General features: G+C 39.0%; 1 protein-coding gene across 1 annotated transcript in view; it reads left to right on the forward strand.

Annotated features, from left to right (window-relative positions):
* Nucleotides 1-252: 252 nt before the first annotated feature.
* cxadr (CXADR Ig-like cell adhesion molecule) overlaps nucleotides 253-15,149 on the forward strand; it is a 150,118-nt gene continuing 135,221 nt past the window's right edge. Inside the window, exon 1 of the mRNA XM_061898195.1 lies at nucleotides 253-453. Within this exon, the coding sequence (XP_061754179.1) occupies nucleotides 402-453 (52 nt within the window). The 5' untranslated portion in view covers nucleotides 253-401. The remainder of the gene's footprint in view (nucleotides 454-15,149) is intronic.

A 15,149-nucleotide genomic window follows, 5' to 3' on the forward strand; every position in this document is an offset into this window, starting at 1 on the left:
TGACGTGACATACATTGTTATATACAGTATCATGTAATTGTATGCACGTTCGAAACAAACTCAAACCATAAACCATAAGTAAATACATACATATAGAAGTTCATTGTCTCGATTGCATATAAAAAAATGTGTCCACTTGAGAGAGCACTACAGAAGATGACAGCCGATATTGCAGGCTACAGTTGCAGTTCTTCACCCTACCACTAAATGTCGCTGCCGTACGCAGTTGAAGTCGGCCCCAGGTCACGTGACACCCGGCCGCCCTGAGTGCACCTGCAGAGCTGGCAGGAGGAGTCTTCTTGCAGTCTGATGCTGGATTGTGGCCGCTGCTCTTTGCTCACACGCCGCAACTTTTTACTGCAAGTTTCGCTCACTGGACTTCGATTAAACTCACCCCGGGAATGGAGGCGTCGAACGCTTGGCTCAGCTGCCTGCTCTTCACTCTTTTAGGCGGTAAGTTTCCCTGCATTTATTGCCACTTTCTGTCCTTCCTTCCTCGGGTTTCTCCTCACCGAGCGGTCATCTTCGCCATTACTGCGCGGACCTGCTTCTTCTTTTTTTTTTAAGGACTTTAAAAATAGTCGTAACTTCCAAGGTCGACATAGAACTTGTCCAGAAGGCTAAGAAACACACATTTGAATGAGACAAGCCCTAATAACTAAGGCGCGTAACTCTTTATTAATGTTACAATATAGCGTAAAACAAACACGCGTTTAAACTGTACACTAAATCTCATTCAATGTCAGTTATTTGTTTTAATTAATCATTTAGCACATTCACAAAGAAAGACAGCATCGACTAATAGTGAAAAAAGTTTACTTAGTTTATGTTTTTCAATTTTACAATAGTGTGTAATATCTCAGTATTTTTATATTTGGTTGTAATTCAACGTACGCTTAGTAAAATAGCTATGATATTATGTTGATAATTACCCATATTGTATGATGTTATTATGATACTATGATATGATATGATATGTAAAATAGATATGATTATGATAGTCCTATCAGTGTGCTTTTAAACCTGTGGCTACTGAGTCCAAAATCCCAGCAAACATAGTAAAACCATACACTGTTTGTGTTGCTGCTTGTACTTAACATGACATGAAATATATATGTTTTTTCCCTTGTTAAACTAATTTTGTTTATTTTGTGGGATGGGTTTACTTTAGATATTTCTAACTCAATATGTAAATGTTCAAGTACTTCTCTACTTTCAAATCAATCAATGTGTATTCCCGGACATTGCTTAAAAATGTTTTTTTTTTAAACATTTGCAGATCAATTTAGTCTGTTTAAAAACTATATTTCTCTCCTGAGTGTATGGGTGTGGTCTCTTTAGTGTTCTGGAATTTACACTGAAACTACCGCTTGACTCCTCCCACCAAAAACCCAAATTTGAAAAAAAATAGATAGGTTTATTGGCAACACTAAATTGGCCCTAGTGTGTGAATGTGAGTGTTAATGTTGTCTGTCTGTCTATGTTGGCCCTGCGATGAGGTGGTGACTTGTCCAGGGTGTACACCGCCTTTCGCCCGATTGTAGCTGAGATAGGCGCCAGCGCCCCCCGCAACCCCAAAAGGGAATAAGAAGTAGGAAGTGGATGAATGGATATGAAGATATGAAGGGACGGCGTGGCGCAGTGGATGTGTGACCGTGCGCAACCCGAGCGTCCCTGGTTCAATTCCCACCTAGTACCAACCTCGTCACGTCCGTTGTGTCCTGAGCAAGACACTTCACCCTTGCTCCTGATGGGTGCTGGTTGGCGCCTTGCATGGCAGCTCCCTCCATCAGTGTGTGAATGTGTGTGTGAATGGGTAAATGTGGAAGTAGTGTCAAAGCGCTTTGAGTACCTCGAAGGTAGAAAAGCGCTATACAAGTACAACCCATTTATCATTTATATATATTTCTGATTTTTAATGGTATGCTTTTGTCACCCTTAGTTTAAATACTTAGAGATGGGATCCTGGAATAGATATCCCTCGTATCATAAAGAAAGGCCTTTTTGGAGGATTTGCCCATGTAAAGATTGTGCATCAATAGCTGAACTAGGACATTTTTTTTTTAACCTTCTTTTGTCTCGTGGCTCACATTGTGTGCGCTAGTTGAGGCTCATTAGCATCCTAATGGCGGCGTGGCCTCGTCATTTGGGCAATGTTCCACTTGGGCGCACAAGAACACTATCTGTCCAACTCCAAGTATTCTTTTGACATTTTTGTCTTCAGGAACAAACAATATCTGTGAACTCTTCTGTAATGGTCATATAAGAGCATTTCCGCTCTAGTTTCTTTGTGCAGTTCAACTCAGGCGACACATAAAGTTGATCAAATGAAACAAATGGCATCTAGAGACGAACAGAAACTATTATTTCAAATATTTACTGGTAATGATGGATGGTTTTGACATACAGTGGGGCAAAAAAGTATTTACTCAGCCACCGATTGTGCAAGTTCTCCACTTAAAATGATGACAGAGGTCTGTAATTTTCATCATAGGTACACTTCAACTGTGAGAGACAGAATGTGGAAAAAAATATCCAGGAATTTTAAAGAATTAATTTGTAAATTATGGTGGAAAATACGTATTTGGTCAACCATTCAAAGCTCTCACTGACGGAAGGAGGTTTTGGCTCACGATACATGGCCCCATTCATTCTTTCCTTAACGCGGATCAATCGTCATGTTCCCTTAGTAGAAAAAACGCCCCAAAAAATAATGTTTCCACCCCCATGCTTCACAGTAGGTTTGGTGTTCTTGGGATGCAACTCAGTATTCTTATTCCTCCAAACACGACGAGTTGAGTTTATACCAAAATGGATACATGGATGATACGGCAGAGGATTGGGAGAATGTCATGTGGTCAGATGAAACTAAAATAGAACTTTTTGGTATAAACTCAACTTGTCGTGTTTGGAGGAAGAAGAATACTGAGTTGCATCCCAAGAACACCACACCTACTGTGAAGCTTGGGGGTGGAAACATCATGCTTTGGGGCTGTTTTTCTGCTAAGGGGACAAGACGATTGATCCGTGTTAAGGAAAGAATGAATGGGGCCATGTATAGTGAGATTTTGAGCCAAAACCTCCTTCCATCAGTGAGAGCTTTGAATGGTTGACCAAATACTTATTTTCCTCCATAATTTACAAATAAATTATTTAAAATTCCTACAATGTTAATTCCTGGATTTTTTAAATCATTCTGTCTCTCACAGTTGAAGTGTACCTTTTGATGAAAATTACATACCTCTGTCATCATATTAAGTGGGAGAACTTGCACAATCGGTGGCTGACTAAATACTTTTTTGCCCCACTGTACATGTATGTCTGTGTTGTCTTTGAGGAAAGATAATGATGAGTTAATTATTTAAAAAGTGTTTTGTGAAGTGAATTATATTTATATAGCACTTTTTTTCTTGGCGCTTTACATTGAAGACTCCATCCATCCAACCGTTTCCTACCGCTTGTCCCGTTCGGAGTCGCGGGGGGTCGCTGGAGCCTATCTCAAATGTTCTCTCTCCACACTATGGCAACATTTTAGTCACATTCATGTCATTGTCCGTGATTAATACTAGATTACAATTTTACTAGCCTCTTTTGTGAATCTGTTTACGCAGAATTCCTAGGTCCTTCCATCATAGCCTGCGTCCTTAGCAGTGGACATCTGTATTAGGTCTATTTTTTTTTTTTTGTTAGTTACTCATTGCAGAAAAACAAATAGCCATGGTATGCAAAACACACATTTCCACTGCGGAGGAAGCCGGCTCACAGTAGGATATTAAGCTGTGAGAAAGACTGACTCTTTACATTAGGTGTTAGCACAGGACAATAAAGACAGCACCAACAGTGGTTAAGATGCATCAAGTCTGACCAGAATCATTTTATTTTGAAATGAAAGAAATAGACCAAAAACTAATTTGTACTGCAGAGGACGCTGGGTCTCAAAGCAGTATTTCCTCAGGATTGTTATCAATTTTATGGCTAGGTCAATTTCCTAAATCGATTCAATTTTGATTCGTTTGGTTTTAAATTGATGAATCAGGATTCGATTCAATCCTCAATTGTTATTATCATAAACTGTCATCCATGCCTATTTATTCATTTGTACTAATCTATTTCATGCTGCGTTAATAATACTTGGAGTGCAAATAATTAGATCCCATTCTGTAGTGCTGTTATTCTACAATGTTATTTTAGTGTTTTACACTTGCTATATTTTATAGAAAGCCTATACAGGGTTCCCTAGATTGCCAAGATACCTGTTGCAGTGGGGGGTGTGGTTGAAGGCATTGCTAGGGGTGTGGTCAATATGACATCACATGCTGCAACTAACGACTATTTTAACGATTAGTCGACTAGTCGAACAATAAAGCGTACACATTTAATGGCTCTAATTTTTCCATCAATTTCTAAATGTATCCTAGGTTACTTTAGGCATGTGCTTACAAACAACAACAATGATTAATTCAGTCATAAATATTTATTCATACTGTAACTGGGCTGCTCATTCAGCTGTTACAAACACTAAAATGACCATTAAAATGTTGTCCGTATAAAATAAAGGAAAGGCAAAGTGTTAAAAAAAACAATTACCCTTATGTTTTTGGAAAAAAAAAACAGTTAAAATAGCAGCAATGGAAACAAACAAAACAACACAAAATGTAACTTCCTCAAAAAGAAAACATCTTTAATGTTTAAAAAGCTGCAAAATGGTATATTGACTGTTGATTAACACCTGGCAGTTTTAGCAGACTCAATGTGTAGAATTGTATCTTTGATTCATTCTTAAAATGTTGACTATTTAATAGATTGTATGTTTAATCTTATGATACCTCCGCATTGGTGCCTGTCGTGTGTGTGTGTGTGTGTGTGTGTGTGTGCGTGCGTGTGTGTGTGTGGTTCGCGTTTGTTATTGTGCCCTTTTCTTTACGGCATTGCAAATTGATGCTGCTTTGAAAAGTACTAGAATTGATGTAGACAAAGTAGAGCTGGCTGAATTGGTGAAAATAATAGTTGTTTCACACGACTTCGTCTCTCATTTGTTAGCTAGCTAGCAAAGTACAAGCTAACACTAAACCACGTCTTACCTCCAGAGGTCCGACATCATGCCCCCGCTTTAAAAGCTTGCGTATCGCAGATGTACTGCCATAAAAACAAGGTCCAGTTTGCAAAATGAACAAGAATAGGAGGAAATGTTCTCACACTTTACATGTTATCACTAGTGATGGTTTTGCAAGTGGTGGCATGGAAACGCTTCCTCTCGGAAAAAACACGAGTGACATTGTCACAACTATTGTCGACAAAATTTGTTGTCGACAATGTCCACTAATTGTTGCAGCCTTATAATTACATATACTGTATTTCCTTTAAAAAGGCAAAAAACATTTTTTTCTTTATCTCCTTAAAAGCCACCAGTGTCATCTTAAATTTTGAAGATCGCTGTTTGCAGGTATATCTCAAATACATTACAGTATGCCCACATCTCGGACATGATGCCTCCGATCCAGACAAGCCCCTGTGTATGGCTTACGTCATCACAACATAGGGTTTCGGCAGGGCTGTCCCTGTAATCAAGTTACAGTAAACTTTGATTCACGAACCGTCTATTTGCGTACTTTTCGGTCTATGAACGTTTAGATCGACCCAAATATGCCTCGGTGTGTTACCAATGTCTTTGTGTACTGGTCAGTTCGTTCTTTTTGTCATTCATTTAATCATTTTGTTTTCCGCCAGAATCGCTAGGGAGGCAGCTATTTTGATGACATCACTTCCTGTAAATAGCCATTTTGAAGAGGTTTTGCTTGGAGTAGCAGCTGCGATGCGGTGAAAGCCCACTGATTGGCTCATACATATTAAAGAAACAAGTCCACAATTGCAACAATAAAAAAAACAAAAAAAAACGCTTATATTGTTGCTGACTTTGCCGAAGGAGTTGAATATCGCCACAAGGACGGATAGAAAGTGCATGAGCAGGTAGAAAATTTGTGGCTTGTGTAGCTAAATGGGAAGCAGCCACCTGGCGATGGCTTGTCATTTATATGGTGACTTGATGTCCAAAAGTGACAATCCTGAAACCAGCACGGCGAAGCAATTTGAGGCATTTTTTTAAAAGTTTCAAAAGAGCATCATGATGAGACTGCTCGGACAGCTTACGCTTCAACCTTGATTTTATACGTGAAATGGTATTCCTACCTATCTTTTTAACTGTAATACGACCAGACTTAGGCTTCACGGTGGCAGAGGGGTTAGTGCGTCTGCCTCACAATACGAAGGTCCTGCAGTCCTGGGTTCAAATCCAGGCTCGGGTTCTTTCTGTGTGGAGTTTGCATGTTCTCCCCGTGAATGCGTGGGTTCCCTCCGGGTACTCCGGCTTCCTCCCACTTCCAAAGACATGCACCTGGGGATAGGTTGATTGGCAACACTAAATTGGCCCTAGTGTGTGAATGTGAGTGTGAATGTTGTCTGTCTATCTGTGTTGGCCCTGCGATGAGGTGGCGACTTGTCCAGGGTGTACCCCGCCTTCCGCCCGATTGTAGCTGAGATAGGCGCCAGCGCCCCCCGCGACCCCGGAAGGGAATAAGCGGTAGAAAATGGATGGATGGATGGACGACCAGACTTTTTTGGAAATATATGCCAGAGGGGACCGTAATACAACAAAGGAGAATGCAGAACTGGAATACGATCCAATGGAGGAGAGCCTCACAATGCTAGTTTGTGTGAATGTTAGTGGTGACTGGGACTTGGTGACACTGTGCTTGTTTTGCTCTCCCAGACTGTTTAAATGCCACAAGGTAACTTATTTTTTTTTGTAGCAACGAGTTTGGTAACATTTTGAAGTGCACCAAACGGGACGTGTGTGTGTGTGTGTGTCTGTGTGTGTGTGTGTGTACGCATTGACAATTAAGCTTGCTGTTGTTTTTGGATTAAAAAAATAGATAATTGAGCCATTACCCACTTGTTACGTTATTTTGATACATATACAGTATATAAACACATTATTTTGTCTTCAAATTGTGCATTTTTTATTATTTAAAATAGGGACTCTTTTTGAAACTAGAACCGGTTATTCATGATTACCTTGTTTCTTATGGGGAAATCCGTTTCACTTGACCAATGTTTCGGTTTGCGAACCATTTTCAAGAACCACTTAAGTTCCTAAATCAATGTTCCACTGTATGGCTTTTTTCAGCGTGCAAATTTGAGAATGAGAAAGTGATGTGTGTCTCGGAGTGAAACACGGAGACAACTGTTTGCACTGAGGAAATAGGCGTTGGAATTGGGCCCGTTGTTAGCACCAGATTTTCAATAAAAGCTAAAAAGAGCGTCAGACTTTGTGTTTCTTCTTTTGGACGTTACAATACATTTTATTAATTTATTTTGTTTTATGTAAAAAGCACTCATTTGGTGGTCGTGTGGCGGCTAATATTTTGCCGCTACAATCAAATGCATTAAGGGCAAACATTGCTATAGTTTATTGAACACAGACAGGACAAAGCACTGTCTCATGTTAAGTGGTCACTGAATGACAGAAATACCTGTTGTTTGTGTACACTGAACTGATTCAACGCCAAACTATTGATTGTGTCACATTTATATTGAACTCCATTCTGCATGAAGTATCTTGCCACGAACATAATTTAACTCAGTTATTAAGTCTTACCTTTACATTGGCACGTAAAGCTGCCCCATATTAAACATATTAGACCCTTTAGTCGTAACTTTGTTTTGGCAGGTTGTTCCTAAGGGGTGAGCCATTGTCTTCAATGACTCTCTGGTAATTTTTTAAGCACCTGAAAAGTTGCCACAATGGCGGCTTCAGCTTTTCTTTTTTTTTTGGAGGAGGGAGTTTGATGATTCGTCCAGCATCCATTTGGAAGCTAATGTTTCATACTATTGTGTCTCTCGATAAGCTTCTGCACCACTGGTGTAACTTTGTTTTGTTCCGTGCAGGTTCGCGCTGAAAATATAATACCAGCATATTGTTTGTTTATAGCTAGTAGGAGGACTGAAACACACAGTGTTGTGGAGCCGTTGTGAATAAATCACTGTCATGTTTTTAAATCAGGGTTGATAGTAAAACCGGTTAATTGTTGCATCTCTAAATAGGTAACCAATTTATTGTGAGGCCTGAAAGTGTCCACTTGTTTTTTTCCGCGTATTTGACGACATTGCTGCTAGCAGGGATATAAAGATGTAAAAAAAAAATACTTCCAGAGTACGGCTGGCGTCCGTTTTTCAGTAATGATCTTACAAAACTCTGTTACAAATGAAATCAACTAAAATATCGGCATTATGCTTTGTGAATCGGATTTTGATAAATTAAAGAGTTATCGATCAAATTTAATATTTTTAGCCAATCTTAGTCCTTCCACAATATGACTGAATGTCCTCTGGTGTCCCCTTCACAGTGTCCACTGGTTCTACTGATCAAAACCTGAACAATGTCAGTTACCCCGGAAAAAAGGAAACCTGATGAAAAGGAGTAAATGTAGAGTGCAGTTACCTGATAAGAGTGTGACTAAAAGGCCTTGGCCAAGAGCCGGTTGCTTGGTTACCTTTTGAAAACACAGAGAAAGCAGCTGTACTTGGTGTGTGTGTATGTGTGAGCTGTTTGTTTCAAAAAGCTACCCTCCCCCTTAACATGGATATGTTCTCTTTACAGTAGGAAAACAAGGACTCCTGTTATTTGGAACACTAGTTTTTGTGCATTGAATATCTGCGTGTTCGGGATTTTTTAATAGCGGAATAATTGCACACGATTTGAAATGACAGTGAATTTGCAATATAATAGCAGCCATCACGGGTCATAAGTGCAACAAGAGAGATTGCTAGAAGCCCGACGTGTCGTTGTCATTGGCCCCACATAGATCGTAACGACCTGAGGTCACGTTCAACACTTGTGACCTCTAGACGCCAGTACTCGCCTGTCGGAACAGCTTGTAGGCGAACAGCCGCTCGCTCTCACCTCGTCCTTGGAAATGAAGCAGGAACATGTGGAATTAGATTACACACTGGAGCACCGCTTCGACCTCCATCAACCGAGGAAGACAGCGACTGGCCATGAATATTCACAGCTCTCAGGCCTTAATGTTAGAGCCTGCTGCCAAATCCTGTTAAACGATATTGAATTGTGAAGCGGCTTTATCTCCGACATTAGCGCCGCATCTTTCTTTTCCCTCCCATTTCATTTCGGAATTACTACGCGAACAAATTGCTGCCTGCTGCAAAATGAGTCGAAATGATTCATCGTAGTGCTCCTTTCTTGGTCCATTTAACGACTGAGGAGCCATTTTGCATTCTGAGTCCATTCCTTTCTGACAGGTAGGGAGGAAGAATTGTTTGTGAGCCGTTGCCAAAACATTCTCATGTGAAGATATTGGCAAGATTTGACCTTAATTCCTTCACCATTAAGTCAACATTGCATTCTTTCTCTTTCCACTTTCAGCAGTATAAACCATCGAAAATGAAGCAGGCAGCTTTTGTAAGCTGTGAAAGCATTTCTTTGACTTTGGAATTTCAGTCAATAATCCTCCGAAACGGCATTTTAACTTCATTCCTTACAAGTAATATTATCACTAGAGGACAATGCTAAACATGTCAAACACATAGAAAGCAGGAGCAGGCAAACTAATACTGTAGCTAAGCTATCGCTAAACTAGCTGCACACTTAGCGACAAGGAATCGACGTAAGGCCGCTCGATCAATAAATCGGAGGTGTGGATGCCAAGGGTAGCATCAGTATATGATCGATACTAGAGTGCATAGGACAGTATTTTTATTTTCCAAAAATCTTTTTTATTTTTGGGAGGTAATTTGTGTTAATATTTACACACAGCAGGACTTTGAAGGTAAAACCAATGGATTCATAACACCAGATATTTTTTTTTATTTTGTTTAGTTATTGGGTATTGTTTTGATAAAACAATTGTATGTAATAAGATAAACCAAGGGCAGCACGGTGGTAGAGGGGTTAGTGCATGTGCCTCACAATACGAAGGTCCTGAGTTCAATCCCGGGCTTGGGATCTTTCTGTGTGGAGTTTGCATGTTCTCCCCGTGACTGTGTGGGTTCCCTCCGGCTATTCCGGCTTCCTCCCACCTCCAAAAACATGCACCGGGGGATAGGTTGATTGGCAACACTAAATTGGCCCTAATGTGTGAATGTGAGTGTGAATGTTGTCTGTCAATCTGTGTTGGCCCTGCGATGAGGTGGCGACTTGTCCAGGGTGTACACCACCTTACGCCCAAATGCAGCTGAAATAGGGTCCAGCACCCTCCGCGACCCCGAAAGGCACAAGCGGTAGGAAATGGATGGATGGCTGTTGTTTTTGACATATTGTGTTGACATTGTTACACTCACTATCAATACATTAAATAAATTACAGTTATTACATTGGCCAATTTCACACATGGATGATCAATATTAGAATTGGCAGCATAAAATCCTGATCAGAACACCTCTTATATCTAAATATTTTTTGAGGTGTTCAAAAATGAGTCTACTCCTGTGTAAAGAAACTGTATAACATTTATATTGAAGTTCAAAGGATTAATATTTATTTATATCTTGAAATAGCTCCTTGCGAATTTCATAATACAATTTTGACCCTGCCTCTTAAAACAATCAGAATCAAGAATCAATGAGAACAGTAATTGATAAAGGTATTGTCCAAATCCAAAAGATTCCCAGTCTTTTTTTTTGGATATGTTTTTTCTTTGGTTTTTAGTTTCGAAACTACCAATTTTTAAAGATGCATAATTTGGACATCATCTGGTGTCATAATCTAATTTCCGTAATTGACTGTGACGCATGTGCTTGTAATTTTTTCGAAAAGTCTAACAAAAATAGGGATGTTCCAGTCAGGGTTTTAATGATGCCGATTTTGTTGTCAATCATCCATGAGTGAGATCGGCTGATGATCACATGTATTAACAGTACATTTTTCAATTTATTGATGGTAATTGCTATTGAAAGTTTAACAATATTAACAAAAAATCAAAGTGGTTTTTAAAATTATTTTCCTCTTTGTGTGATCACTCAGTAATGTTACTTAAGAAACAAAGATGCAGTTTGTTTGCCGTACTGGAGGTGATTATTATTAGCTTAGAGGAGCGGCTTCACACGATTTATAGAGGCAAATGCGTGCTAGCCGCTTGTCAACCGGTGAACCAAAAATAAGTACGGATTGATGTTTATGATCGGCAATAAAATGCATTTATTGGCAATGGCGATGACATACTTTTCCTGAAAATCGGCCGATTTTTATTCGTGGCTCATCGATCGGCACATGCCTAAACAATGTGGTATTAACATTTCAGCTTTCTTCTCACATTAAGCCTTTTTATTCTATTTTCCATTTCAATTTTTATGTTTTATTTTTGGTTAATTTTATTTCGACAAAGTGCCTGTAAAAAAAACTAAGTAGATTATAGATGGTCTCTGGTTTTTGTATTTTACTGGGAAGATGGTGTGCTACTATCAAAACACATACAATTTTTCCCGAGCCTCTGTCTTCTTAGCAATATTGCTAATGTATAGTCCCTGGGGCATGGACAAGTGCCTTTGTGTTTGGATGTACTTAACTTTTTGTGACCACTTTTGTTTGATTATTGAGTAACTGCATGGCGCAAAAAAAACACTTGCAGTTTTTCACTTTTAATAGATGAATTCCTTTAAACTCCCAGTACCTGTCTGAATACTCTCTAAATATGGTGACATAATTGCTAATTTGGCAACACTGATGCTGCCAGTTATGTCTTCTTATTGTCCGGTAGACCACGTGTGTATGAGTTGTTAAGACACTGAGTTACGGTGCATATCATCACCTAACAGGTATTTTGCTTTGAGAAATATTTCTTTACACATGACTGTTGCGGCACCGTTGAGGCCATTTGTTTGTTTCAGTGCTGCAATGCTCATACATCAGTTAGCCACCTAATCCCTAGCGTCTGTATCACCCTTACACCCTGTCATATGACATAATGACTTGAAGGACAAATAGCCCTACAGCTGTGAGGATTGTCATTAGCATTTTCACACACCTTATTTTTCAAATTAATGTGCCAGAATGTTTTTCTTTTGATTACTAACACAGATGATAAAGCATACCAACTAAAAGTTTCTCAAACTGAAGTATGCTAGTGTTTCTCTTACCATTACACCATTCACCCCCCCCCCCCATTGGCCTGCCTGCCATTCCTAAGGAAGGGGAAGTTCATTAGGGCCCAAGCACTGAGCGAAGTCCTGCAAAGGCCCTATTTCTGCTGCAGTGTTTATTATTATTTTATGCTTTCCTCGCTTTGCATAAAAACTCATCACATTTTGTAATAATACGTTTCCGAGGTCCCGAACACGAACCCCCAGTACTACCTCAGATGCACTTCTTATTTAAAAAGAAGAAAAAAAGCCTTCGCCACAAGTTTTAGTGCTCATCTGTTGTGAAAGGAAGAACAAATAGTTTGAAAACAAACAGGACATCTGCCATTTTGGTCCGCACTGGCCATTTTGGACAAAAACGGATTGTATTATGAGGGACCTCTTCTTGCGACTTAACCAAAATGACTACAACCAAAATCGGGGATACCAGACAGATGGACAATAACAAATGGCAAAGCATTTTAGCCTAAGTCATCGGATGTGGGCGTGGCATAGTGACACACTTTTAAAGTCAGTCCGACAATTTGCCACACCAATCACACATATTTGGCATGAATGATGAATAGTTTCAATTTCCATTTCTATCAAATTGTATTAAGATGCATTAAGGCAGGTATTGGCTCCATCCTCAGACACCTTACACCCCTGTTTATTTGTTACAGTAAAAATATTGTGATTATTATATGTTACAGACTTGATAATTTGTTCTGACAGCATATGTTTTGTTGCCAGTTCCAAACCTCACTGGACAAATGATTTTGCAGACAAAGATTACATATTGAGTTGTGTGTGCCACATTATCAGCTGACGTCCAGGCATTCCTTCCCAGGGCTGAGTTGTGGAGAGATAATTGCATTGTCTCCTCTAGCAGTAAACCCTCGCTCCCGCCTCCGAAGAATATCAGACGTAATTGTTTAATCTTGAAAAATATTATGGCTCTGAAGAGGGCGGCAAAAGAAAGAGGGGGTGTGTGGAGGAGGAGTAGGGCTAAGAGTGGGTGAAGCAGCTGTTGATTTAGCCATTTTTAGAACACCTAGCTCATTTAAAAACACAACACATTGTCACCTACGAGTGTGGTGGAAGAAGGCAAACATTAGTTTATTCAATCTCACATGGTGTCAAAACACACGATAAAATAAGTACTACTGTACTGAATTTGTAAAAAAAACAAACAATGCTCAGTCTTTGTGTTCTTTGGCCATTTGTCCAGAGGACATCTTACTTGTCGAACGTGGTTGGCGTTCATTTTAGAGCAGAACATATCCCTGTCAGATTCAAAGTGATAGTGATCTGTCCCCCCACATTTCCGACATTAGATGAAAAACATTGTTGGTAAAACAGAATTGATGTTCTAATGAACTAATTTACACTGTAGCACAGGTAGAGTCCTTTGTTTGTGTGCTACGCCGTTGTTGAAATTTTAAAATGGTTACTAACGAGGAACCGGTAGCTGTGCTTGTGCTTGTAGATGTTTACTATACCAATCACACAACTAATTCTACTACAACTACTTATACTGTATATAATGAACAATAATTGTTTGAAGGGATAACCATGTAATCCTACTACATTCCATTTGTAGACAAGAAGAGTTACAGTCACAGAAGCACGTTCAATTGCTGTATTACTATAAACAGCTACCTTTTGGCAGTATGTCGTAGTTCCAGTCACTCCTGTGTACTGCAGCTAATGCTTCTCTCCCTTGCTGACGTCACACGTCACTTAAAGGGATGTGACGGTATCAAAATCCAACGGAATAAGCGGTAGAAAATGGATGGGATGGATTATCACAGTATTAAGGCCACGGTACGATATTATTGTGGTTTAAGTGTGTTTCGGACAAACACTCTTCGTTTAATTGTTCTCAAACATTGATAAAATGTTCTAATGATACTATAAACATGTATTTTTAAGTGCAAATAATTGTGCAGGAACATCTATTGTTTTAAGCAAATACTAAAAAAGCTTACAGTTGCAAGTCTTTAAAGTGACAATGTAAACATCAAGAGTCACAAGTGTAAAGCAATAATGTTCACTTTAGTGTTTTTCAACTTTTACTTTCTGAGAAGCAATGTCCCCCCACAGTGGACATGTCAGTTTGGAAAATGCTTCTACACAGAGAAGTTAACTAACACTTAAACTTTTAATAATGTAAATACCCCACAAACTGATGTTTGGCTTTGTTTGCTTAAAATATATATTCTGAGTGATTACTTATGAGGTTGCGACTTGTCCGGGATGCATCCTGCCTTCTGCTCGAGCGTAGCATGATAGGCTTCAAACAAGTGTCGGAAAAAATGGATGGATGGATTGAGGATTCATCAAGTAGTTTTTCAGTTTACTCATATTTCTCAGTATGTACGTTTTTTTTTTTTTATTGATTTCCCTACTTGCTCTGCAACAAGGTGTTGCCCAAAATAAACGACACACCAATATTTTGTTTGATACCGCCAAGCGTCATGGAATTAATGCGAAGATTTTGAAACCAAAATACTGCGGTATTTAAAATACCGTTGCACCCTAAGTCACGTAGCAGCAGGCACTGCCTTTTTTATTTCCATGAATCATCTCTCAATGTCATACACAGCGACTACTTATTACTACCCTTATTAGCAGTACTTCTGCTACTTCTATTATTTAAAATTTTAAAAGTCAGACATGGCAAAAACTTGTATATCATATCCCAATGTTTACATTGTTTTTGTTTTGATTCAAACAAATAAACTAGTGCTTAATTTTATGTTGCTGTTGTATAATTTGTTTATAAACATTTTAAAGATTGTTTTTGTTTCCACTAATTCAAGAGTCAGAGTCAATTTTCAAGTTTTATTTTATAGGATATTTTTGTAAAAATTACTGCTGGTAAATGGTAATTGTCGTTTATTGGGATATATGGTATTTTTGGCTGTTAAAAAGAACAACAATTTACAACGAACCAGAAACGAAAAGATCCGATCAGGGATCTTTAAGAACCAATCCACACCTAATTCGTTTGTATT

This window comes from Nerophis ophidion, linkage group LG04, assembly GCF_033978795.1.
Source record: "Nerophis ophidion isolate RoL-2023_Sa linkage group LG04, RoL_Noph_v1.0, whole genome shotgun sequence".
Classification (NCBI taxonomy): domain Eukaryota; kingdom Metazoa; phylum Chordata; class Actinopteri; order Syngnathiformes; family Syngnathidae; genus Nerophis; species Nerophis ophidion.